This window comes from Pipistrellus kuhlii, unplaced genomic scaffold, assembly GCF_014108245.1.
Source record: "Pipistrellus kuhlii isolate mPipKuh1 unplaced genomic scaffold, mPipKuh1.p scaffold_m20_p_2, whole genome shotgun sequence".
NCBI classification, from domain to species: Eukaryota; Metazoa; Chordata; class Mammalia; order Chiroptera; family Vespertilionidae; genus Pipistrellus; species Pipistrellus kuhlii.
The window spans coordinates 106,625,207-106,650,798 of NW_023425515.1; the positions used below are offsets into that span (position 1 = coordinate 106,625,207).

Consider the following 25,592-nt stretch of genomic DNA (forward strand, 5'->3'; position numbering starts at 1 on the left):
GTGAGTTGGAGGTGGCGTTCAGAGCAGTCCAGATCTGTTGTCTCCTTCCCGCCAGGGCAATCCCATGGCACAGCCAACCGTCCCTTCTCTGTGCGCAATGTGTGCGCCTCTGGGACCTCCTTTCCCACTCCTCCTCCGGGGTTCTGGCCTACAAGCCCAGCTCCCTATGGATTGAGCCTGGGTCCCCAGGGTCTGACCTAAGAACTGGGGTTCAGAGCTGTCGGGTCTAGGGTTCAGCACAGTCAGAGCTTTTATCTCCTTTCCACTAGGGAACGCCAGCCAGGCACTCAGCAGCCCCTCCTCTCTGGCTCCGTCCTCCTCCTCGCGCGCCGCATATCTCTGTACCTTAGGCTTTACAGCTTCTCTGCTCTTCCTTCTGGTTTTCTCCTTGCTTCTTGTTGTAGAATTTCCAGTCAGTCGACTTTCCTGTAGTTCTGGGTAATGTCCCTTTTATATTTTAGTTGTATTTTATTGAAATTGTTGTGTGCAGCTACGGCTAGGGTTTACCTGTGCCGGCCTCTTGGATTCTCCTCCTGTGTCTCACTTAGTATTATATACTCTCCAAAAACCCACAAAGTTGTCTCAAAGGGTACGAAATCCTTCCTTTCTATAGCTGCATAGCATTCCATCATGTACGAGCCTTTTTACCCACTCATCTACTGATGAGCCCTTGAGCTGTTTCTAGATCTTAGCTATTGTGAATTGGGCTTCTATGAACATAAGTGTGTGTATGTTCTTTCTAACTTCTGTTTCAGGATTCTTAGGACATATTCTGGGTGTGGAATCCCTAGAATAAAGGCAGTTCCATTTTTAATTATTTGAGGAAACTCCACATCATTTTCCATAATGGCTTCACCAGTCTGCATTCTCACTAGCAGTGGGCCAGGGTTCCCCTTTCCTCCACATCCTCACCAATAAGTGTCATTTGTTGATTTGTTGGTGATAGCCATTCTGACAGGACAGGTGATAGATACCTCACTATTTTTTATTTTGTGTCTCTCTGATGAGCAGTGACTGTACCAATTTCATTGATGACTATGGGTTTCCAGCTCTTTCCTTACTATCCCTTTCCTTTTCATCCATTAGCATTCAACTGATTTCCTGCTATGAACCATGCAGGTGCCCCTGAGGAGGTCCCAGCTGGCCCTTCATTGTCTCCACACTGTCCCCCAATCCTGCTGTTCCTTGCTGTAGGCCACTCCACTCTTCCCCAGCTTGGCCAGCTCTTCCACAGTAGTGCAGGTTTGCGACACTTGACTAATTCCTTCAACTCCAGGGATGTGACCAGCTGGGCCTCCTCAACACATTTCCTTCTAACTGTACTTGGGTATAGCAATCACCCAATTCTTGAGGAGTTCTGAACAACCCCGCTCATGGCTCACCTCACAGGCATAGTCAAGTGTGGAAATGAACCAAGATGGCTCCCGCCAGGACACTGTGGCACAGACCCCACAACCTCTATGGAGTTGGGTTCTTGAAGAAGTGATGCATGAGAGGATACGAAGAGTCAAGAGATTATACATAGATGGGGAAGGTCACACACCTAATGGAGAATGGAGGACTATGTACGTAAGTATCAACACAGCTGGTGTGGCTCAGGATAAGATTGACACACGAGTGTCAATCTATGTATGAACCAGGAGGTTGAGGTTCCATTCTCAGTCAGGGCACATGCACTCATTTCGGGTTAGATCCCCCCATATGGGGTGTGTACGAGGCAGTCAGTGATTCTCTCTTATTATGAATATTTCTATCTGTCTCTCTCCCTCTCCCTTCCTCTCTAAAATCCATAAAAATATTGTTTTAAATAAAAATTAAATAAATAAATGAGAATCAGTTTTGTTCCCCCAATCAGAGCAATAACACACCTATTGTCACTGACTGTGAAGACAGGGACCCTGGATGAGGAGGAGAGATCTTCCTGTGGAACAAGGAACTGAGGGTAGGAAGGACTCAGAGGCACAAGTCCCCAGGCAACTGGGGTGGATTCTGTTGCAAGAAAGGGGAATTGACCAGGGGCTGGGGTAGAAAGGGAACCACACTCTGGGGCCTCCCCTTATTTCCCTGCATTTCCCTCTGTGCTCACTGTCACAGGGACATCACCCTGAACTGCACATGGACAGGGTGAGCTCATCCCTGCTGATCTGAGCTCTGCAGGCCACAGGGACCCACGTCTTCCTGAAGTGTCTCCAGGGCCCAGGTGACATTGTCCATGATCAGGACCTCAGGGAGGTGATAGATGGGCTGAGGAGGAAGGAGACCCTGTGCGGGAGGCTCTGACAGGGTCTCCTTGCCTGCAAAGAAGTCTCAGGAGGCTTCCGGTCTATTTCCTGATCCATCTTGGAAATGAGAGCTAAACATCGGGAGACATGGTTTTCCTTCCTGTGGGTCTGCTGAGATGACAACCCTGAGACAGGAAGGGCCAGCCTCGCAGCGGCCACACCTGTGTGGGTCCATTTTGATGGCACCTTGGTCTCTTCCATCTGCACAGCCAGGAACCAAGGAAGGAGACACCATGACCCCCATACCCTTAGGGCCAAACTCTGCCCTGGTGTGGTGTGAGGACTTAATTTCCAAGATGACCTCTGGAATCAATAGAAAATCTGAATCATCGTTGAAGTAATAAAAACTTCATCTGAAAAGTGAAATCATCGCACACAATTAATTCCAGGCCCACCGAGTATGCAGCGAGGTCTTCTGAACAATCTCGGGACATTGGACACTGGTGTCATAGACACTGGGTCAGAGCAAGGGCATTCAGATTGGCAAGACAAACGTCAGTAAAAACCCACAAGCAAGCTTTTAAAACTGGAAGAAGAGCCTGTCATGATGGCTCAGAGGTTGAGTGTCGACCTTTGCAAGAGGTCACGATTCAACTCCCAGTCCAAGCACCTGCCCAGGTAGGGGACTCAATCCCCAGTGTGGGGAGTGCAGGAGGCAGCTGATCAGTCATTCTCTCTCATCATTGCTATTTCTCTCTCAACCCTCTCATTTCCTCTCTGAAATATATAAAGTTGTTTTGTTTTGCTTTTACAAACTTATTGGGGAAAAAGGATAAAGAAAAGTATGTGAGTGTTGCTCCTGCCGCCGGACCTGGGGCCCGCTGGGAGCAGGACTGCTTTGCGCACAGATATGTGTGGGAGCTGTGGTTCAGACCAGCTCTGCTGGTTGCAGGTGGGTTCTGGGGGCAGAGGGAGCTCACAGCTGCCCTTAAAGCTGAAGGTGTGGGTGTGGGAGTTGAAACTGAACTCTGGGTAAGAGATGGGCTCCAGGTACAAAGCAAAGAGCAGCACAGTGACTCCTGGCAGCAAACCCACAAACCCACAGTCACCAGGGGAGAGGGAACTGGTGCTCATGGGGACAGTGGATGGTTCCTGCCAAATTCCAGAGCAACCCTCCTGCTAAGATCATTGGGTCCTGAATCTGTGTAGTGCTGTGACCCACCAGGAGGTAAAATCATTGCAAACCAAGTAAATTACAGTGGACATTCTCATGTAAAAAAAAAAAAAGAAAGAAAAAAAGAAAAGAAAAGAAAAGAAAAGAAAAAAAAAGAAAAGAAAAGAAAAGAAAGAAAGAAAGAAGGAAAGAAAGAAAGAAAGAAGAAAGAAAGAAGAAAGAAAGAAAGAAAGAAAGAAAGAAAGAAAGAAGGAAGGAAGGAAGGAAGAAGGAAGGAGAGGAAGGAAGGAAGGAAGGAAGAAGAAAGAAAGAAAGAAAGAAAAGAAAAGAAAACACCTGATTGAGACATTACTGCTCAATTCACACAGGAAGCAGGTGGGACACAAGTATTTAAATAAAGGGGGTTTAATCAACAAATCAAAGCTCTAGGTGAAATTATAGCTTTTAACTGTCTAGGATAGGGGTGTCGAACTCAATCAGAGAAGGGGCCAAAATCTAAAATCCAGCCTAAATCGCAGGCCGAATGGTTTACTGAACAGTCATAAACTGTCATTGTGATGGAAACGCAGTGGAGTGCAGTGATGACAGCGCAGTGCGGGTCACATTGCAAGGCCTGGCGGGACGGATTTGGCCCGAGGGCCTAGTGTTTGACACATGTGGTCTAGGACAAGCCATGGCCCCAGGAGGAAGTGACCCTGAGGCTTGTTCCCAGGAGGGAGGGGCTGGAGGCTGTGTCAGAGAAAAAGGGAAGTTCATGAAGAAACATTTGAAAGAAAGAAAACCCAGATTCTGGGGCCAAAGAAAGGACCTGTTTCCTTCCCTTATTGCCCTGCATTTCCCTCTGTGCTCACTATCACAGGGACATCACTCTGAGCTGCACAAGGAAAAGGTGAGCGTGTAACTACTGATCTGAGCTCTGCAAGCCATAGGGACCCATGTCTTCCTGAAGTGTCTCCAAGGCCTGGGTTGCATTGTCCATGGTGAGGACCACAGGGAGGTGCTGATGGAGGGGGTGAGGAGGAAGGAGACCTCATGGGGGAGGCTCTGACAGAAAAGGATGAGACCTGGGTCCACCTCACCTGCAAGGGGCGGCTAAGAAGGCTCCGGGTCTATTTCCTGCTTCACCATGAAAATGAGAGCCATGCTGCTAAAGAGGCTGTGCCCTCACCTATAGCCTCTAAGTGACCACACCTATGGGGGTCTGTCTGTCCATCCTGCTGGCCCGCCATCTCCCTCATCTTCTCAGCTGAGACCACAGGGAGAAGACATCATGACCTCCACCCTTAGGGCCCTGCTCTGCCTCAATAAGATGGGAAAGGGGAGGAAGCCCTGCTCTGTCAGGACCCAGGACTCAGGGGGCTCATGGGTAAGGTGACCAGATGTCCCGCTTTGGGCGGGACAGTCCCGATTTTTAACAATTTGTCCCTCGTCTCGCTGCGTTTTAAAAAAGTCCCGATTAAAACGCCGCCGGACACGGGACAAATTGTTAAAAATCGGGACTCTCCTGCCAAAAGCAGGACGTCCGGTCACTTTACTCATGGGGAGGAGGGTACTGCTCATGGTTCAGGGCAAATCTCTCACAGGGACTCTCTTCCAGGGCTGAGTGTGGGCCTCAGGACCCCAGTGCAGGCAAGTGAGTCTCTCCAGGTGGCCCAGATCCACCTCCTTATTGGGGACAAGAGCCACCCTCCAGGCAGCAGGGGCAAGATCTGTGTGACAAATGGGGCGGGGGGGGGGGGGGCATCTAGGACTGAGAGCTCGGTACCATGGGTTGGAATGTCTTATGACCCAGCCTCTGATTTCTTCCAGGGATCCTCTGGGCTGAGCCCCTCCTCAAGCCCACCATCTGGGCTGAGCCAGGCCCTGTGATTCCCCAGGGGGAACCCTGTGACCATCTGGTGTCAGGGGACCTAAGGGGTTGAAGAGTGCAGTTTTGAGAAAGAGAGAAGCCCGTCATCATGGCATAGCCAGAAGACACTGCAGCCTGGGGACAAAGCCAATTTCTTCATCACACACATGACAATGATGCAGGGATATATCGTTGTTATTATCTCAGCCCTACTAACTCGTCAGAGTGTAGTGACCCCCTGGAGCTGATGGTGACAGGTGAGAAGACACTCATAGATCCCAGCCCTCAGGCTCTGCCCTCTGGAAGGGGGTCTGCTCTCAGGATGTCTCCCTCTCACAGCACAGTCCTGGGGGACCTGAGGGAGGTGTGAGCCCATTTAACATGCTATATCCTCCTCTTCTAGGATCCTACAGCAAACCCAACCTCTCAGCCCTGCCCAGCCCTGTCGTGATCTCAGGCGGGAACGTGACCCTCCACCTTGCCTTAAGGGAGCGGTTTGGCAGGTTCATTCTGACTGAGGAAGGAGATCACAGGTTCTTCTGGGCCCTGGACTCACAACACGCCAGTGGGCAGTCCCAGGCCCTGTTCCCTGTGGGCCCCGTGACTCCCAGCCACAGGTGGACATTCAGATGCTATGGCTGCTACAGGAATAGGCCCCTGGTGTGCTCACACCCCAGTGATTCCCTGGAGCTGCTGGTCTCAGGTGAGTCCCATTATTGTCTCATCCATGGATTGAGGCATCAGACACATTTTTGGCATCTTTGTTGTAAGGGGAGCCCCATGGGAGGGTGGTGTGAGGGGAGTACAGGGGCTCCTGGGTTAGGGACACAGAGAGACAGTGAGACCTGAGAGCCAGGCTAGGAGAAGGAGTTTATGGGAGGAGCGGCCCCTGTCATTCATGTCTGGCCTCCCCAGGTGAGTCTGGGAAGCCCTCCCTCCTGATCAAGCAGGGCCCCATCGTGGCCTATGGACAGAGCCTGGTCCTCCAGTGTCACTCTGATGTCGGCTATGACAGATTCACTCTGCACAAGGAGGGGGGATGAAAACTCCTCCAGAGCCTAGTCCTGCAGCCCCAGGCTGGGCTCTCTCAGGCCCACTTCCCCCTGGGCACTGTGAGCAGCTCCCACGGGGGCCGGTATCGATGCTACGGTGGATACAACCTCTCCTCTGAATGGTCTGCCCCCAGCGACCCCCTGAACATCCTAGTGGCAAGTGAGGATCCAGAGGGTTCAGTCATCGTCCCAGACTCTGCTCAGGCCCTGCTGTGGGTCTCAGGTGGTCAGGCCAGAATGGAAGTGTAGGGCCCCGGGGAGGGAGGGAGACAGAGAGAGGCAGGGGGTGGGAAGGGAGAGGGGAGACTCAGAGAAACAGAGACAGACAGAGAGGAGGGTCCTCAGAGAGAGAGGCCTGGTGACTCTCAGGGCAGAACAAGGTGGACAGGCAGCCCTCATTCTCCCTCCCTCTCTCTGTCTAGAATGGCTGTCTGACAGACCCTCGCTCTCGGTGCATCCAGGCCCCAGGGTGGCCTCAGGAGAGAACGTGACCCTGCTGTGTCAGTCACAGAACCAGAGGGACACGTTCCTTCTGTCCAAGGAGAAGACAGCTGATCCCCCCCTGCGTCTGAGATCAGAGCACGGAGCTCGCCAGTACCAGGCAGAGTTCTCCATGAGCCCTGTGACCTCAGCCCATGGGGACACCTACAGGTGCTACAGCTCAGACAGCTCCTCCCCCTTCCTGCTGTCACACCCCAGTGAGCCCCTGGAGCTCCTGGTCACAGGTGAGGGCCCTGACCGTATCCACTGTCAGCTCAGGATCAAGTCCCCAGAATAATCATGGGCTGAAGGGGGAGGGGCTCAAGGATGGTCACCCAGAGAAGATCAGACCCTCGGGAACTCCCTTCCCGGTCTCCACCCCAATCCCACACCTGGTCCAGAAGGTGCCAGGTGAGCAGTGGGAGTGACTTAGTGAGGACTCAGGGAGCAGGGGAACTCGAGGGTCAGCCCCAAACTCTCCCCTCCTCCTGTCCTTCTCAGGACCAAGGGATGCAGGACCTCCCCCAGTGAGTGCTCTTTCCTCAGAGGGACACAGCACCCTGGGCAGGTCTCAGTCTCTGAGGACTAATGCCGCCCATGCACTACGGGCAGGCTGTCCCAAGGCTGCTAGGAGCTGGGACAGATTTCAGGGAACACGGGGTCCCAGGAGCTCTGAGGATCGGTCTCTCCAACCCAGGGAGTCAGGCCCACATGGAGGGAACTGGGGAGCTCTGTGAGGAGGTGGCAGGTGACTCTATGGAGGCAGGGGTTTAGCCATAATAGGGTTCAGGCCCCTCTGAAATCTCTCCGTTCCCTGTCTGGGCCTCAGTGTCTGCAGGTGTAAAAGGAGAGAAATCCTGTCCTGAGCTTACATTTCCTGTCGCTTCTGGTCCTGACCTCCTGGGAGAGGGTCTCACAGGAAGGCCCCTGGTCATAATGTTATGGGGCCTGTCCCCTCTGTACAGGGAAGGGCACCAGGACAAGGGTCCAGGTCCCCATTCCCCTACCCCCAAACCCCCACCACCACCACCACCACCACCGATCAGGCTCAGCTCAGAGGAGGGAACTGGGTGGATCAGCCCTGGTTCAGCTCCTGACTCTGCTGCTCCTGCTGTGGGGCTGGGTGGTCCCTTCTCTCCTCTGAGTGTGGGGTTCCTGTCTGCTGGTCCCATCCTACTCACAGGCTGCTGGGAGATGAGGTGACATAAGGGCCTCACAGAGCTCAGGAAGGCAGAGCCCCCAGCCCAGCCCCACCTTCTCAAGGGGCATCAAGGCATGCAGGGTGGAGAGGGACCCCGGAAAGACACAGAGTCCAGCCCACACCCTGCCCCTCCCTATCCCTGCTGTGCTAGGGGCATATAATGAGGAAATATCCTCACCTTCAGATGAGGCATGGAGATGAAGCTGGCGTCCCCCTGGGGCGCAGCTTGAGAACAGCACAGGGAACCCACAGTCCTATTTCCAGTCCCATCCCTGCCCCGTCCAAGCTGGATGACTTGGGGCACATGGTTAACTTCTCTGAGCCTCAGTGAGGTGGGTGGTGGGGTCAGCAATCCCTGATGCATGACTGCTGTGAGGAGAGAGGAGATGAGTGAAGAGACCCCAGCATGGGCCTCACACATAGTAGGTGCTCATTCAATGGCTTCATTAGCTCATTCGTGACATCATGAGGGGGAAGAAGGGCTCCCCAGGACCTTTCATGTCTGATTCCTTTCCAGGAGACGTCCCCAAACCCTCCATCTGGGCTGACCCAGGCCCCATCGTCACCAATGGGAGCTCTGTGACCATCTGGTGTCAGGGGTCTCTGCAGGCTAGTGCCTACGTTCTGTACAAAGAGGGGGGCTCTGAGCTCTTGGACACGAAGACCCCACAGGACTCCAGCAACAAGGCCGGTTTCCTCATTGAAGCCCTCACACATCGCAGGGCAGTACCAGTGTGCATATTACACCGCTGAGGACATACTCTCAGAGCGGAGTGACCCCCTGCTCCTGGTGGTGACAGGTAAGGGAGACACCGGATTCCCTCCTCACCCTGGGCTCCAGGTCACAGGCAGAGGGAATAAAGTGTGGCCTCATGGGACCCCACCCCTCACAGCACACACCTGGGGCCTGAGGGTGACCATCCTTTAACACAGCCCTTTCTCTTCCCTCAGGAGAGTACAGTGCACCCTCCCTCTCAGCCCAGCCAGGCTCTGTGGTGGCCTCAGGAGGGAACGTGTCCCTCTCCTGTAGCTCTAAGATCACATCGGGCCCTTTCCATCTGCTGAAGGAGGGAGAGGCTGACCCTCGAGGAAGCATGAAATCTGAATGGAGGGAGCATGCTGGGAGGTGGCAGGCCATCTTCCCTCTGGGCCCAGTGAAACCCTCCCATGGGGGCACCTACAGATGCTATGGTTCTCAAAGCTCCAACCCCAACGTGTGGTCACAGCCCAGTGACCCTCTGCACATCGAGGTCACAGGTGAGGACAGACCCGGGTGCATCCCCATCTGTTCCCTGGACCCAAAGACCTGATCTAAGCTGGGTCTCCAATGAAGCCCTGGGATAATGGGGTCAGTGACACTGGCCACTTGGGGACAGACCCACAGACGTGAGGCTCAGGAAGGGACATGGGAGACTCACACTGCAGCCCAGTGGGCGATGTGGGGTGCCCCCTGGTGCCACTGTCCCCTCCTCCCAGGTGTGCACAAGGAGCCCGCCCTCACGGCCCAGCCAAGCACGCTGGTGCTGTCTGGACACAGCCTGACCCTCCAGTGCCACGCGGAAGCCAGCTTTGACAGGTTTGCGCTGACCAAGGACGAGGGGATCACACACCCCTGGCGACTCGATGGGCAGCGCAGCCCTGACTTCCCCCTGGGCCACGTGAACTGCACCCACGGGGGCCGGTACAGATGCTACAGTGGACACCACCTCTCCTCTGCATGGTCAGCCCCCAGCGCCCCCCTGGACATCTTGGTGGCAGGTGAGGAACCAGCCTGCCACTGAGCTGAGGGTCTGCTCAAGGCTCTGGGCCCAGGGTTACTTGGGGGTGATGGGCCCAGGAGAGGGGCCTGGAGCAGAGGCTGAGCTGGGCAGATGCCTAGGGGAGGGATGGAGAAGGGGGTGAGGTCATGAAAATAAAGGACACCCCAAGAATGACTGACAGGAGTTGGGAGGGGTCACAGACACAGTCTCGAGAGAAAGACAAGGTCCCTCAGCTCAGGGTCAACGGCGTGAAGGAGCATGGCTCTCTACACATGACAGCCTTCCTCTCCCCAGGAATGCACAGGAAACCCTCCTTCTCAGCCCAGCCAGGACCCTCAGTGCCCTGGGGAGCGACCGTGACCCTGCAGTGTGGGGCTGAGAGCTGGTTTGACACCTTCCACCTGCACAGGGAGGGGTCACTGGATCTTCCCCAGCACCTTCGTCTGCAGAACACGTCTGCACCCTCTCAGGCCACCTTCACCCTCAGTCCTGTGACCTCAGGTGACCAGGGGACCTACAGGTGCTATGGCTCCAACAGCACCGCCCCCTACCTGCTGTCACAGCCCAGCGACCCCCTGGAGCTGGTGGTCTCAGGTGAGGAGCCCCAGCCCCGCCCCTGTGTCCTCAGGTCAGTCAGGGCCTGTCCCCAGGGACCTTGGGCTGCAATGGGCTGAGGAAATACCAGGTGGAGGGTCACCCAGAGGGGACTCTCACCTCCCGGAGGGATGGAAAGAGCCAAAGCCGCTCCCATCCCTGCCTCCTCCTCATCCTCCTCCCTGAGGCCCAGACATGCCCCCGTGGGCAGAGGGAGGCTGGCGAGGGTGGGGCTGACCAGAAGGAGAGGCCAGAGGCGCCCATCCCTACCCTTGTCCCCAGCCCTGTGGCCTCAGCCAGAGACCAAGACAGGAGTGTGACCTGCAGAGGTCGGATCCCCAGAGAGAGCAGGACCCCTGCTGGGCTCGGCCTGTCTCCCAGAGGGGCTGGGGGGATGGAGATGCTGGGGGACCTCCAGGGAGGAGCAGCCCCCACCCCCTCCTCCCTTCCTGCTTTAGCAGCTCTGAGGATGGGTCCCTGATGGGAAGTCAGGCCTCAGAGGACTAAGTGAGGGTCTGGGGGGAGGTGGTGGGTGGGAGGAGCTCAGTGTTGGTCTTGGCTCAGCCACTTCCTGGGTAATGGCCTGAGGAGACTTCCTTTTTCTCATTGGGACCAAGTTCTCCAAAGGCTCTAGGACACTGTGTGTGCATGTGTGTGTGTGTGTGTGTGTGTGTGTGTGTGTGTGTGTGTGTGTGTGTGTGTGCATGTGTGTGTTTGTGCCTTCCACAGAGCAGCTGTGGAGTCAGGAGAAACCTCAGCCCTGGATGAAGTCCCAGCTCTACCCCTGCCTGCCTGTGGGACCTTGAACACATCTGATTCTCTGAGTCCTAGTCCATGGGCTGTGGGCCAGGCCACACCACCCTCAAAGGGAAAGCCCTGAGCATGCAGCCTGCCCTGGTTAGAGCTCAGGAAGGACCAGTCCTCCCTCTTGCCCTTCCCATAGGCACCCCAACTGCACAGGCCCCACTGTGGGAGGAAAGGTGGCTGTCAGGCTGCAGCGTGGGACAGGGATCTGGACTGGGATGGAGAGGGGTGGGTCTACCTGCAGGTACAGGGACAGCATCAATAATAATAATAATAATAATCTATAATAACAAAAGGTTAATATACTAATTAGATGGGATGTGTTTTTGGAGGAAGCCTGGACTATCAGTGCCCAAGGGAAGCCAGTGTCATTAGCCAGGGAAGGAAGGCCTGCTCTTGCATGAATTTTGAGCATCGAGCCTCTAGTAATAATAATAATAATAATAATAATAATAATAATAGTAATGCTCTCACCAGTTTTGCTCTGTCAGTTAGAGCGTCAGTCCTTAGGACTAAAGAATTATAGGTTCAGTCCCCTATCAAGGGCACAAACCTTAGCTGCAGATTCCATCCCCCACCCTGGTCAGGGCACATGATGCAGGAGGCAACAAGTCACTTTGTCTCTCTCACATCAATGTCTCTCTCTCTCTCTCTCTCTCTCTCTCTCTCTCTCTCTCTCTCTCTCTCTCTCTCTCTTTCTCTTTCTCTCTCCCTCCTTTCCTCCTCCCTGACTTCCACTCTCTCTCTAAAGATCAATGAAAAAAATATCCTTGGTTGAGGATTAAAACAATAATAACAGTAGCAACAACACACAGGGATCCCTCTGTCCTGGGTTCCAGTCCCAGCCTGCCCCGCCCAGGCTGGTGACCTGAGGCATGTGGTTAACCTCTCTGAGCCTCAGTGAAATGGGTAGTGGAGTCAGCAATCTCTGTCACATGACTGTTGTGAAGTTAAAGGAGATGAATGACAGACTCCAGCATGGGCCTCTCACACAGTAGGTGCACATTTATTACATCATTGGCTCATTCATGACATCACATGTGTTCAAGATCTTGACTGGAACCTGATCATCCTGATCAGGGTCTCGGTGGCCCTGGTCCTGCTGCTCTCCCTCCTTCTCTTCCTCTTCCTCCTATTCTGGTGTCAGAGCAAAGGCAAGACATTAGTTGAATAGAGGTGGCATTGGTCACAGGAGGGGGCCTCAGAGCACCTGCCACAGGAAAACCAAACAGCTGGAGGAGGGCAGCTGAGTGGATTTCTCCAGAACCTCAAATCAGGAAATGTGGAGCCCTAGCTGGTTTGGCTCAGATAGAAAACCAGTCAATGTGCCTTTCTCACACTGTTTCTCTCTTCCCCACTCCTCACCCCAACCCCCACCTCCATTCCACTCTCTTTGAAAAGCAATGAAAAAAATATCCTCTGGGGAAGATTAACAAAAATAAAATAAACTTTTAAAAAACATATCCTCAGTTGAGGATTTTGAAAAAGAATACACTGGAAGGAATAAACCATAGGTTAAATAAAGCAAAAGATCAAATGAGTGATTTGGAAGACAAGGTAGAAAAAAACAATAAGAACAGCAAAAAGAAAAAAAAGAAAAAAACAAAAAGAATGAGGATAGCTAAAGGGACCTTTGGGACAACATGAAGTAGAACAACATCAGCATCATAGGGGTTCCAGAAGGAGAAGAGAAAGAGCAAGTGATTGAATACTTATTTGAAGAAATACTGACCAAAAACTTCCCTAAACTAGTGATGAAAAAGACACGGAAGTTCCAAACAAGAAAAACCCAAAGAGGCCCACGCCAAGACACATTATAATTAAAAAGGCAAAGGTTAAAGACAAAGAAAGAAACTTCTTAAACATACATTTTTATTGATTTTAGAGAGGAAGAAAGAAGGTGAGAGAAACATCAAAGATGAGAGAATCATTGATCAACTGCCTCCTGCATGCCCCACACTGGAAATCAAGCCCACAACCAGGCATGTGCCTTCCAGGAATGGAATTATGACCTCTGGTTTATAGGTCAACACAACCACTGAGCCATACTGGCTGGGCTTTAAATATTTATAGCTGAGTATCTTGACTGTGTAAATGTATGACTCAACAAATTTGTGAAATAGTCACTATCTAATTGTTCAAATCTGTTTTTCTTCATTGACATCATTCTCCTTTCCTGGGAGATCAATAACATAAATTGTGGCAGGTCCCCGAGTCTGTCTGTGTCCATGTTGAAATCTGGATTGCCTCCCATGTGGGTGCTTGCCCAGTGCTGGAGACAGAATTCCCAGTGTGAGGGAGGAGCTCTGCTCAGGGGAGGAGGGGCCCAGAAGAGGCAGCAATAACTCAGAGGTTTCAAAGAAGAGCCATGAAGAAACAGCTGGTGCTGACCTACAGAAACAGGAAGTCAATTAAGGGAAGTGTGTGGGGAAAGTCCACAGTCCCTGTGGGGCCCTGCTTTCCTCTGATAAATGGAAATCAGTCTTCTCAGCACCTCACAGGCCTCCCTCTCCCCTGGGGTGGGGTCCTCCCTGACACCTCCAGACACCAATGAGAGTGGAGCAGCCTTCACTTCCTCATTGGAGCACTTCACAGAGACCATCAACTCACTCCATGGACCCCACTGAGCCCTTCTGAGGAGTGTCCCCCCCACCCACCACAGACTCAAGATATCTCATCTGTGTCATTCAATCAGCCTTCTTCCTGGTCCTCCAATCCAGGCACCACCCCTTCTCCACTCCTCTCCTCTGCCCACCTCCTGAGGACCCTTCCTATAGCCCCATCTGGTCTGAGCCTGCCTGCTGCACCCCTTCACCAGTTTCCACCTTCAAAAGAGATCCAAGTTGCACATCTGATATTCAAGGCTGTGAATGGTCAGGTTGAGCTAAACTCACCAGCCCCAGCAAACATGACTCTCCCTCCACATTCCAACTCACCCAGTAACCAACACTCCCCTCCACGCCAAACCACACTCAAAAACTAAGCTGTTTAAAAATTCTGTGCAGTCAGGTGAACGTTGGAGTTTTATTATTAACTAGGGGCCCAGTGCATGAAATTCATGCACAGGGGTCTGTGTTCCTCAGCCCAGCCTGCACCCTCTCCAATCTGGGACCCCTTGAGGATGTTTGACTGCCGGGCTTAAACAGGCAGTCAGACATCCCTCTCACAATCCTGGACTGCTAGCTCCCAACTGCTCACCTGCCTACCTGATTCCCCCTAACCGCTTCTGCCTACCAGCATAATCACCCCCTAACCACTTTCCTGCCAGCCGGATGGGCCCCAACTACCCTCCCCTGACAGCCTGGTCACCCCCAAATGCCCTCCCCTGCATATTCCCTCTTTATTAGATAGGGTTTTTTCTTTAACATATTGGACAGCCCCAACTGGTTTGGATCAGTGAATGGAGCAATGGCCTGCAGACTCAAGGGTCCCAGATTCGATTCCATTCAAGGCCTTGGACTTTGGTTGGGGGCACATACCCAGTGGGGACTGTGCAAAAGGCAGCTGATCAATATTTCTCTCTCATAGATGTTTCTAGCTCTATCCTTTTCCCTTCCTCTCTGTAAACATCAATAAAATATATATATTTAAAAAAGAAACATTTAAGATTCCTTCATATTGCCTGGCTGGTGTAACTCAGTGGCTGAGAACCCAGGCTGGGCTGGGAGGGGATTTTTGCGTGGGTCCATATGCCTTTGCCAGCCTGAGTCCCCAGGCTTCGGGCATGGCCAGATCACTGCATGACTGCTGGCCTGAGGCCACTTGGTGCTGGAGCATTCCCAAGTGGCTGCAGGTGGGGTAGAATGTCCCTGCATCACTTGATAACATGGGGACATTCCCGCCCCACCCCCAGCCACTTGGTGCCTGTACTCATAGGCTCCAAGTGGCCAGGGGGCATTCTGGGACCTCTGCCACTCAGGGCCTATGGGCCTACCGGCTATGAACAGCCTGGGTTCTGACGATGTTCCTGTTGCCTGGGAAATCCAAGCCTCCTGCCTAGTCTCTGTTGCCATAGCCATCTAGATTGGGTTTATTTACATACTTGCTCTGATTGGCTGGTGGGTGTGGCCAGTGGGTGTGGCTTGTAGGTGTAGAGGAGTGATGGTTAATTTGCATATCACTCTTCTATTAGGCAGGATAGAGGCCTGGTGCATGGTTTAACCTGAAGGGTGTCCCGGATCAGGGTGGGGGTTACCTTGGGGCATGGGGTGGCCCATGGTGGTTTGCAGGCCAGCCATGCCCCCTGGTGTCTGGAATTTATTTACCTTCTACAATTGAAACTTTGTAGCCTGGAGCAGAGCCAAGTCTCCTGCTCACTCTGTGGCTGCCACCATTTCTGTTTGGATTTGTTTACCTTCTATAATTGAAACTTTGTAGCCTGGAGTGGAGGCCTAGGCCAGCAAGGGCAGGCAGAAAGCTTGGCTTCCTCCATTGCCTGGGAAACCCAAGCCTCCCTCCTGCTCTGTGGCTGTAGCCATTTTGGTTGGGTTTATTTGCATGCTTGCTCTGATTGGCTGGTGGGAGTGGCTGGTGGGCATGGCTTGTGAGTGTCACAGAGTGATGGTTAATTTGCATATTACTCTTTTATTAGGTAGGATATATATTCAAATATGACAAATCTGTAGAATCAGAAAAATTAATTATTGCCTATGGCTGTGTGGGAGCAAGGACTAACTGTAAATATGTACCACACACAGGAACTTTTTGGAGTGTAGTGATAGCTGCATAACTTTATAAATTTACTTTATAAAGTCATTAAATTATACTTACAATAGGTAAATTTAAGGTATGTAAATTCTATTTCAATCATTTTATTTTTAAAAAATATTAAAAAATTATAAAAAGAAACTGAATAACAGGTACATGAAATTTCACGAGCTAGTCTAGGTGAAAAGCACACTGAAGTTTCTTGTGTTTTTTTCTGACTTACATTTTTATTTTATTTTTAAATTCTTTATTGTTTAAAGTATTACATATAGTATTACATATGTCTACTTCCCCCCCTTGACCTCTCCCTGGCCATCCCCACACCCCAGCACATACCCTCATACCCCTAGTATATGTGTCTATTGGTTATGCTTAAGTTTTAAGCCAGATAGGAATCAGAGCAATAATAATACCTGGTGCTGTGATTACAGAAACAAACAAACAAAAAAAAAACAAGGACTGTACCAATTTAAGGTAAATTTAGCAACCAGAGTAATTTTGGTTGGCCATAGAGAAGGATATCCAAAGTTTTTATGGGAAAAATAAATCTTTTAGCCCTGGCCTGATTGCTCAGCTGGTTTGAGCTTCACCACTAAACCAAAATGTTGTGGGTTCCATGCCCTGTCAGGGCACATGTAGGAGGAAGACCATTAATGTTGTTACCCTCTCATATGGATGTTTCTCTCTCTCTCTCTCTCTTCTGAGTCTCTCTCTCTCTCTCTCTCTCTCTCTCTCTCTCTCTCTCTCTCTCTCTCTCTCTCCTCTCTTTCCTTCTAAAATAAAAAATGTTTTAAAAAAACAAAACACTATTTTAAAAATATAGAAAAAAAAAACATATCCTCAGGTAAGGATTTAAAAATTGTAAAAATAAGCCGAAACTGGTTTGGCTCAGTGGTAGAGCGTCGGTCTGCGGACTGAAAGGTCCCAGATTCGATTCTGGTCAAGGGCATGTACATTGGTTGTGGGCACATCCCCGGTAGGGGGTGTGCAAGAGGCAGCTGGTTGATGTTTCTCTCTCATCGACATTTCTAGCTCTCTATCCCTCTCTCCTCTTCTCTGTAAAAAATCAATAAAATATATATTTTTTAAAAAAGATGAAGCTAACAAGTAAATTCTAAAATAAATAAATAAATAAATAAAAATCGTAAAAATAAGTAAATAAAGCTTTTAAAAATATTTTTTATTGATTTTAGAGATGTATATTGGCCACCTATGTTTCTCTTTGGAGAGTGTCTATTCAGGTCCTTTGCCCTTTTTTTAATTGGAGTGATGGTCTTCTTTTTGTTAGGTTGTATAAGTTACTTATATATTTTGAATATTAATCCTTTATCAGATGTATCATTGCTAAATATATTTTCCCATACAGTGGGCTCCTTTCATTTTGTTGTTGTGCAGAGCTTTTAATTCTGATGTAGTCCTATTTGTTTATTTTCTCTAAGTTTCCTTCATCCTAGGAGATATGTTGACAAACATATTGCTATTAGAGATGATTGAGATTTTGCTGCCTATGGTTTCTTCTATGATTTTCATGGTTTCACAACTTACATTTAAGGCTTTTATACATTTTGAGTTTATTCTTGTGTGTAAGTTGGTGGTTTAGTTTCTTTTCTTTCTTTTTCTTTTTTTTTTTTTTTTTTTTTTTTTTTTTTTGCATGTATCTGTCCAATTTTCCCAGCACATTTATTGAAGAGATTGTATTGACTCTCTTGTATATTCTTGCCTCCTTTGTGAAATATTAATTGATTGTAATAGCTGGGGTCACTTTCTGGGTTCTCTGTTTTGCTCCATTGATCTATCTGCCTGTTCCTGTGCCAGTTCAAGGCTGTTTTGATTAAAGTGGCTATGTATTACAACTTGATATCTGATATTATGGTCTCTCCAACTTTGTTATTCTTTCTCAAGATTGCTGCAGCTATTCAGAATCTTTTTTCGTTCCATATAAATTTTTGGAGTACTTCTAGATCTGCAAAATATGCCATTGGTATTTAATAGGGATTGTATTGAGTCTGTAGATTCCTTGTGTAACATTTTAATGATGTAATTCTACTAACCCATGAACATTGTTTCCACTAGTTTATATTCCTCTATCTCTTTTTCAAAGACCTTTAATTTTCAGAATACTAGTCTTTTACTTCATTGTTAAAGTTTATTCCTAAGTATCATAATTTTTGTTGCAATAATAAATTGTATTTTTAGTTTTTTTGAGAATTCATTATTGGTGTATTAAAATGTTATTGGTGTTAATTTCATATATTGCTAGATTACTGAATTCATTTATTAAATCCAGTAGGTTTTTTATGGAGTCTTTAGAGTTTCCTATATACAATATCTGTCAACTGCAAATAAAGACAGTTTACTTTCTCCTTTCTAATTTGGATGATGCCTTTTATGTTTTCTTCTTGTCGGATTGCTGTGCCTAGGACTTCCAATACTATGTTGAATAAGTGTGCTAACAGCAGAAATTTCTGTCTTATACCTGTTCTTAGGGGAAATTGTTTTCATTTTTGCCCATTGAGTATGATATTGGCTTGTAGGTTTGACATATATAGCCTTTATTATGTTGAGATATGATCCCTCTACTTCCACTTCGCTGAGTGTTTTTATTAAAAATGGGTATTGGATTTTGTCAAATGTTTTTTTCATCACCAATTAATATGATCATGTAATTTTTGTCTTCCAATTTGTTTATATGATGTATCACGTTTATTGATTTGCAAATATTATACCAGCTTTACATCCCCAGAATAAATCCTACTTGGTCATGGTGTGTGATCTGTTTAATGTAATGCTGGATCTGACTTGCTAATATTTTGTTGAAGATTTTAATATCTATGTTCATCAGGGATATTGGTATATAGTTCTCTTTCTTTGTAGTGTCTTTATCTGATTTTAGAATTAGGATAGTGCTGGCCTCATAAAAAGAGGTTGGAAATGTTTCTTCCTCTTTAATTTTTTTGAGTAGTTTGAGGAGGATAGTTGTTCTTTGAAGGTTTGATAAAATTCCCCTGTGAAGCCATCTGGGAGTTTTTTGTTTGTTTGTTTGTTTGTTTGTTTGTTTGTTTGTTTAATTATTATTACTGCTTCAATTGCATCAGTTGTTATTGGTATAGTCAGGATTTCTGATTATTCCTGATTCAGTTTTGGAAGATTGTATTTTTTTTTCAAGAACCTGTCCATTTCATCCAGGTTGTCCACCTTGTTATATAGTTGTTTACAGTATTTTTCTTACAATCCTTCATATTTCTCTGATGTCAATTGTTACTTCACCACTTTCATTTCTGACTGTTTTTATTTGGGTCCTCTCTCTTTGTTTCTTGATGAGTCTGGTGAAAGACTTATCAATCTTGTTTATCTTTTCAAAAAACCAGCTCTTGGTTTCATTGATATTTTGTATTCTAAGTCTCCATGCCATTAATTTCTGCTGTGATCTTTATCATTTCCTTTCTTCTACTTACTCTGGGCACTCCTTGTTGTTCTTTTTCTAATTCTTTAAATAGTATGGTTAATTATTTTATGATTAAAATTTTTTGAGGCAGGCTTGTATTGCTATGAACTTCCCTCTAGGACTACTTTAGCTGTGTGCAAGAGATTTTTGCTTGTTATGTGTTCATTTGCTTTGTTTGCAGGAAGTTTTTTATTTCTTTCTTAATCTCATTGGTAGCTCATTCATTGTTTAATAACACTCTATTTATCCTCCATCTGTTTGAAAGTTTTTGAGTGTTTTTACTGTAGTTGATTTCTAATTTCATACCTTTATGGTCTGAGAAGATGCTTGATAGCATTTCAATATTCTTGAACTTGTATAGACTTGTTTTGTTACCTAACATGTGGCCTTTCTTTGAGAAAGATCCATGTGCACTTGAGAAAAATGTATATTCTGCAGCTTTGGGGTGAAAGGTTCTGTAAATGTGAATTAAATCCATCTGATCCAGCATGTCATTCAGAGTCACTATTTCCTTGTTGAATCTTTATCTAGAATATCTATCCAGTGAAGTTAGTGGGGTATAAAAGTTCCCTTCTATGACTATATTGCTGTTGATCACTTCCTTAAAGTCATCCAGAATTTTTGCTATATATTTACATGTTCCTATATTGGGTGCATATATATTTACCAAGGTTATATCCTCTTATTGGATCAAACTCTTTAGTATTATGTAGTGACCTTTACTGTATCTCATGAATGCCTTCATTTTGAAGTCTCTTTTGTCAGAAACAAATATTGCTACCCCAGCTTTTTTTATTTGTTTGCTTCCATTTGCCTGGAAATTTTTTTCCATTTCTTCACTCTCATCCCATTTGTCTTTTTTTTTTTTTTTTTTTTTTTTTTTTCTGATGTGGGTCTCTTGTAGACAGTATATAATTGGATCATGGTGTTTTGTTTTTTTGTGTGTGTGTGTTTTTTTTATCCATTCAGCTACTCCATGTCTTTTGATTGGGGCATTTAATCCATTTACATTTAATGTTATTATTGATAGGTACTTAGTTATTGCCATTTTACTAGTGATAATTTATGTCTTTATTTCTCTCTCTAATTCTTCTTATTATAACAGTCCCTTTAGCATTGCCTGCAGTGTTGATTTGGTGGTGATTAAATTCTTTAGACTTTTTTGTCTGGGAAGCTCTTATTTTACTATCTGCTTTGAATTATAGTTTTACCAGATATAGTAATCTTGGTTTCAGATATTTCCTTTTATTGCTTTGAGTATTTCATGCCATTCCCTTCTGGCCTGTAGAGTTTTTTTATGAGAAATCAGCTGGAAGTCTTATGGGAGTTCCTTTGTAGGTAACAGTTTGCTTTTTTCTTGCTGCCTTTAAGATTCTCTCTTTGTCTTTCATTTTTTGGCATTTTAATTATAATATGTCTAGGCATGGGCCTGTTTGAGTTTTTCTTGCTTGACTTTTTCTTTCACCATATGAGGGAAGCTTTCTGCCATTATTTCTTCAAACATGTTCTCTATACTGTGCACACTTTTTATACCTTCTGGTACTCCAATAATATGGACTATGTTACACTTAATGTTGTCCCTTAAACTGTCCTCATTTTTAAAAATTCATTTTTCCTTTTGCTGCTCTGATTGAGTTTTCTCAACCTTGTCTTCCAACTTGCTGATTCTATTCTCTGCTTCATCCAACTTACTATTTATTTCTTCTAGTATATTCTTCATTTTGGATATTTCTTCACTTCTGAATGGTTCTTTATTATGGTTTCTATATATGTGTGTGTATGTTTTTATGCTGTTGTATCTCTCACTAAGTTCCTTAAGCATTCTTATAATGATTTTTTTGAACTTTATGTCTGATAAATTACTTTCCTCTAATTCATTTAGCTCTTTTTCTTGAAATTTCTCTTGTTCTTTCATTTGGGACATGTTTCTTTGTCTCCACACTTTGGCTGCCTCTTTGTTTTTGTTCCTGTGTGTTAAATAGATCTTCTATGATTCCCCATCTTAGTAGGGTGGTATTATGTAGTGTGTATTCTGTAAGATCCAGTGGCACAGTTTCCTTGATCACCTAAGTTAGGTGCTTCAGGAATGTCCCTTGTGTAGGTTATGTAAGTCGTTCTGTTGTACTTGAGTACTGATTGCTATTGGCCCACTCATGTGTGGGGTTGACCCTCACACTGTGAAGAGCACCATCAACCACAGTGTACACAAGCTCCTGAGGAGTCGCTGACCCCATGAAACAAAATTCTAATCAGCAGGATCTGGTGCCTGCTGAAATATCCCTTCTCCCTTTGGATACGCCACTTTTGAAGCTAATTGGATCCTGCTCTGATGTTTTCTGAAGCTGGCCAGTGGGTATCTGTGTTCTGGGGCCCCTTGGGAGACAATATCAGACACTGCCTGTGACTGGCCCTGGGAAACTTGTTTGAAGCTACAAAGAAATCCACAGTTTGTGGCTGCATCTTATGGCATTGATGTTCATGGGAAGGACCAAGCTGCTTACCAAGTTCCACTTCCACCAGTACCAAACCTGAGGGCAAGTCATCAAAAGACCCAAGGCACCCAAGATTCACCTCTGCCTGCCTCCACCCGCTAAGAGAGTTTTTGGCAGAACTCAAGTTGCATGAGGTAAGTTCACCAAGTAGGGGAGACTCCAGGTAGGGGAAAGTGGTATTCAGCATATTGATACATGTTCAAACTTGGTGCTAGTGCTGGGTTTGAGGACACTCAGCAAAAGACCCAAGGGATATTGAGTGTCTCTGTCTGCCTCCTTGTGCCCACAGATCTTTGTGGTGGGGCAAAATCTTAAGGAATCATAAGGGTAAAACCTGCAGTGTTTATCAGACACAAATAGACCAGGATTTAGCCATGTGGAGGGAGGCTTTACACTAGTTGGTCATGTGAGAGAAAAATGGCTCTTATGCTAGAAATACACAACTCTGTCCCAGATTCTGCCACGACCCAGAGCTCAGCAGGGCAGGACAGCCTGTACTTGGAAGGTGTGGGTAGTGAATCTCCAGTAATTGGGAACACCAGTCAGGCTTGGGCAAAGGCAGGAAAAGTAGACTGTGCCCCAGAACCACATAACTCAGTCTTTTTCAGATTATTCACAGACATCCTAGGGAGCCTGAGGCTCAGCAGGTCTGATCCACCTGGAGTTGAAGTGTAGAGCCACCATAAACCCAGAGGGTGGAGCTAATGGATCTCTTGAGAGGGAATGATGCCAGTCAGGTTCACAAAAAAATGGGGGAAATGCCCTCCCAGAAGCCACATAACTCAATCATTGATACCCCCTGAGTCTGCCCATACTTCAACTTCCTGACCCAGGCAGCTGACTCCTCAGCAGGGCTCAAACTCTGCAAGATGGAGGGAGAGGAAGTCCAGAGGTTGTAGCTGTTGCATTTTCCCAGGCTAATATTATAGAAGAGGAGTCCTCCACCCAATAAAGTTGGCATCTGTGGTGTGGGAGAAAAACATAGCACAGGGATCCTGGCAGCTAACCCTTCAGCACTCTCCCTAGTGAGCCACAAACCCCAGTTTCTCCTCATATGATTCTTGCCTCCCTTCATCTGAGATCAGGGTTAGTGGCTGCAAATAAGATTTTGTGCATTGGCCCATTAAGAGGGCACCTATGTCTCTAGCAGAATCCTTTCTCTTCCTGGTAGGCAGAATCTCCATTGATTTTCACAGTGAGATGTTATGTGGTTACCCCTTCCTGACCCTGGTTCTCTGTGTCAGGGAACCCACTCCTTAGAGTGTACCTCTGCAGTTAAGTATCCCTCTAGAACCTCAACTGCCACCTGTGGAAGCAGAGTCAGTGCTTTTCAGGTCTCCACCCTTTATATTAGGCTTCTGCTATAAATTCTTGGTTATAAGACTTCTGTTCAGACAGTCTTCAGTTGGTTCAGTCTTCAGTTGATTATTCAGGTTGATTGTTTTATATTTTAGTTGTAAATCCAGCTTGATCCTGGAATCAGGTGAGTGTACCTTCCACCTACTCTGTAATGGTTTTAATTTCATCTTGACTTCTCAGTTTCCAGAGATGATGAAAAAAGTGAGTACCAACAAGGCCTGCTTTCTTGCTTTTAGGTTTTAGGGTTCCCCAGCCACCATTAGAGATGTTTACAGATGGCTTTAGATATTTGTCAATTTTGTTGTCCAGCACTCATTCTTTCCTCCTCTTTGTGTTTATTTCCATTTTCCTGACTTTTATGCTTTTAGTGTATTTGGTATATTTTTATGCATGTTATTCATTTACCCTTTCCACTCACCTAGTCCAATCTAATTGCAGAGGACCCTGAAGAAGTTTTCTTAGGATGGTGGGCATTTTGGGAATCAAGTGGGTGCAATGCAGGGAAAGAAGCTGGCTGTGAAGTTCCCATGAGCAATCACCAGCCCTTTATCTGAGCCTTTCTCTCAAGATGAATCCTCCTTTCTCTTCTCTCATGTTTTTTTCCCTAGAACCAAATCTTCTTTCTTAAGGCCCAACACCTTCTTCCTTAAAATATTTTTTTTACTAAGACTTTCTCCCTCAGCCATCCTACCTGGAGAGACTCAAAGATTGCCACAGTGGAAATTCAGATTGAATTTTTCACCTTCTCTCAAGTGTAACAAGCATAAGAACAAAGAAAAGGACCTACTGATTTGACATTTCTATATTTTACTAGAGGCCCAGTGCATGGATTCCTGCACCAGTGGGGGTCCGTTGGGCTGGCCTGTGAGGATCAGGCAGAAACCAGCTTCCGACATCCCCTGAGGGGTCCTGGATTGCAAGAGGGAACAGGCCAGGCTGAGGGACCCCACCAGTGCACAATTGGGGCCAGAGAGGGACTGCGGAAACACTTCAGGGCATGTCTGGCCCATCTCACTCAGTCAGGATTGGTCAGACCCCAGCAGCAAAGTCAGAGTGTCTACCCCCTGGTGGTCAGTGCACGTCATAGTGGCTGGTCGAATGGTCAAACAGTCAGACACTTAGCATCTTAGGCTTTTATTATATAGGATGATGTGATTACCATAACAAGTCTATAACCATCATTCACCAAACCAAGTTATTACAATGTTATTAACAATGTTTTCATGTTGTACATTATACCCTGATTTATTTCATAACTGGAAGTTTATACCTTTATTCCCCTTTACTTATTTTACCCCACTCACTCCCTGCTGGCAACCAGTTTGTTCTTTGCATTTGAATCTGTTTCTGTCTTGTTTGTTCATTTGTTTGGGGGTTTTTGTTTTTAGATTTCACATATAAGTAAAATATATAATATTTTTCTCTGATTTAACTCACATAGCATAATACCCTCTAGGTTTATCCATGCTGACATGTTGTTGCAAATGGCAAGAGTAATTGCTGAGTAATCTTTAAACTGTATACCTGGAACTAATCTATATAATAAAGGTGTAATATGCTAATTATACTGGACAACCAAACTACCTTCCAAACATCATTACAGACATCCTTCTGGATGAAGCCGTGGTGGCAAGGGCCAAGGAAAAGGGGGTTAGGGGCAATGAGGCAGGCAGACAAGAGATTAGGAGCAATGAGGCAGGCAGGCAGAGGTGGTTAAGGGTGATCAGGCAAGTGGGTGAGTGGTTAGGAGCGATCAGGTAGGCAGGCAGGTGAGCTGTTAGGAACCAGTGGTCCCAGATTGCAAAAGTGTGCAGGCTGCGTTGAAGGATGCCCCCCCCCCATGCACAAATTTTGTGCAGCAGGCCTCTAGTACAATAATGTATGCCAATTATACTTTAATTTAAAAAAATCTTATGGTACCCATATATTACTTTTAAAATAAAATTGCAGACTTTATGGTTCCAACTATATGACACTATATGAAGACAATAAAGTGGTTTAGTAGGAAGGGAGGGATGAATAGATAGAGCAGAGAGGATATTTTGGACAATTACACTACTCTGTATGATACTATTATAATGGATACATGTCCAAACCCATAAAATGAATAATGCCAAGAGTGAACTATAATGTAAAGTCTGGACTTTGGGTTATGATCTGCCAATGTAGGTTCATCAATTGTATCAAATATACCACATGGTGAGGATATTCATAGTGGGAGATGCTATATGTAGGCATCACAAGGGGAATGTGGGAAATATCTCTACATGTGGCTCAATTTTGTATGAACAAAACTACTCTAAAAACTACTACTGAACTAATCTGAAAAATAAAGTTAATTACTTTTTTAAAAAAAATAAAAAAGGAGCAGGCTTGATAGATAGAATAAATATCAAAATCCTGGTGTTGTCATTCTGCTCTTGGATGGTAGTCACCAGAATTATATGTGGCCA

At 46.9% G+C, this 25,592-nt stretch overlaps 1 protein-coding gene across 1 annotated transcript in view; it reads left to right on the forward strand.

Annotated features, from left to right (window-relative positions):
- The window catches only part of LOC118723639 (leukocyte immunoglobulin-like receptor subfamily A member 6), a 53,509-nt gene extending 41,066 nt beyond the window's left edge, over positions 1-12,443 (forward strand). The window contains 6 exon segments of the mRNA XM_045584202.1: positions 8,496-8,685; positions 8,687-8,778; positions 8,930-9,235; positions 9,455-9,736; positions 10,033-10,332; positions 12,186-12,443. Coding sequence (XP_045440158.1) covers positions 8,496-8,685; positions 8,687-8,778; positions 8,930-9,235; positions 9,455-9,736; positions 10,033-10,332; positions 12,186-12,310 — 1,295 coding nt within the window. The 3' untranslated portion in view covers positions 12,311-12,443.
- Positions 12,444-25,592: the final 13,149 nt, after the last annotated feature.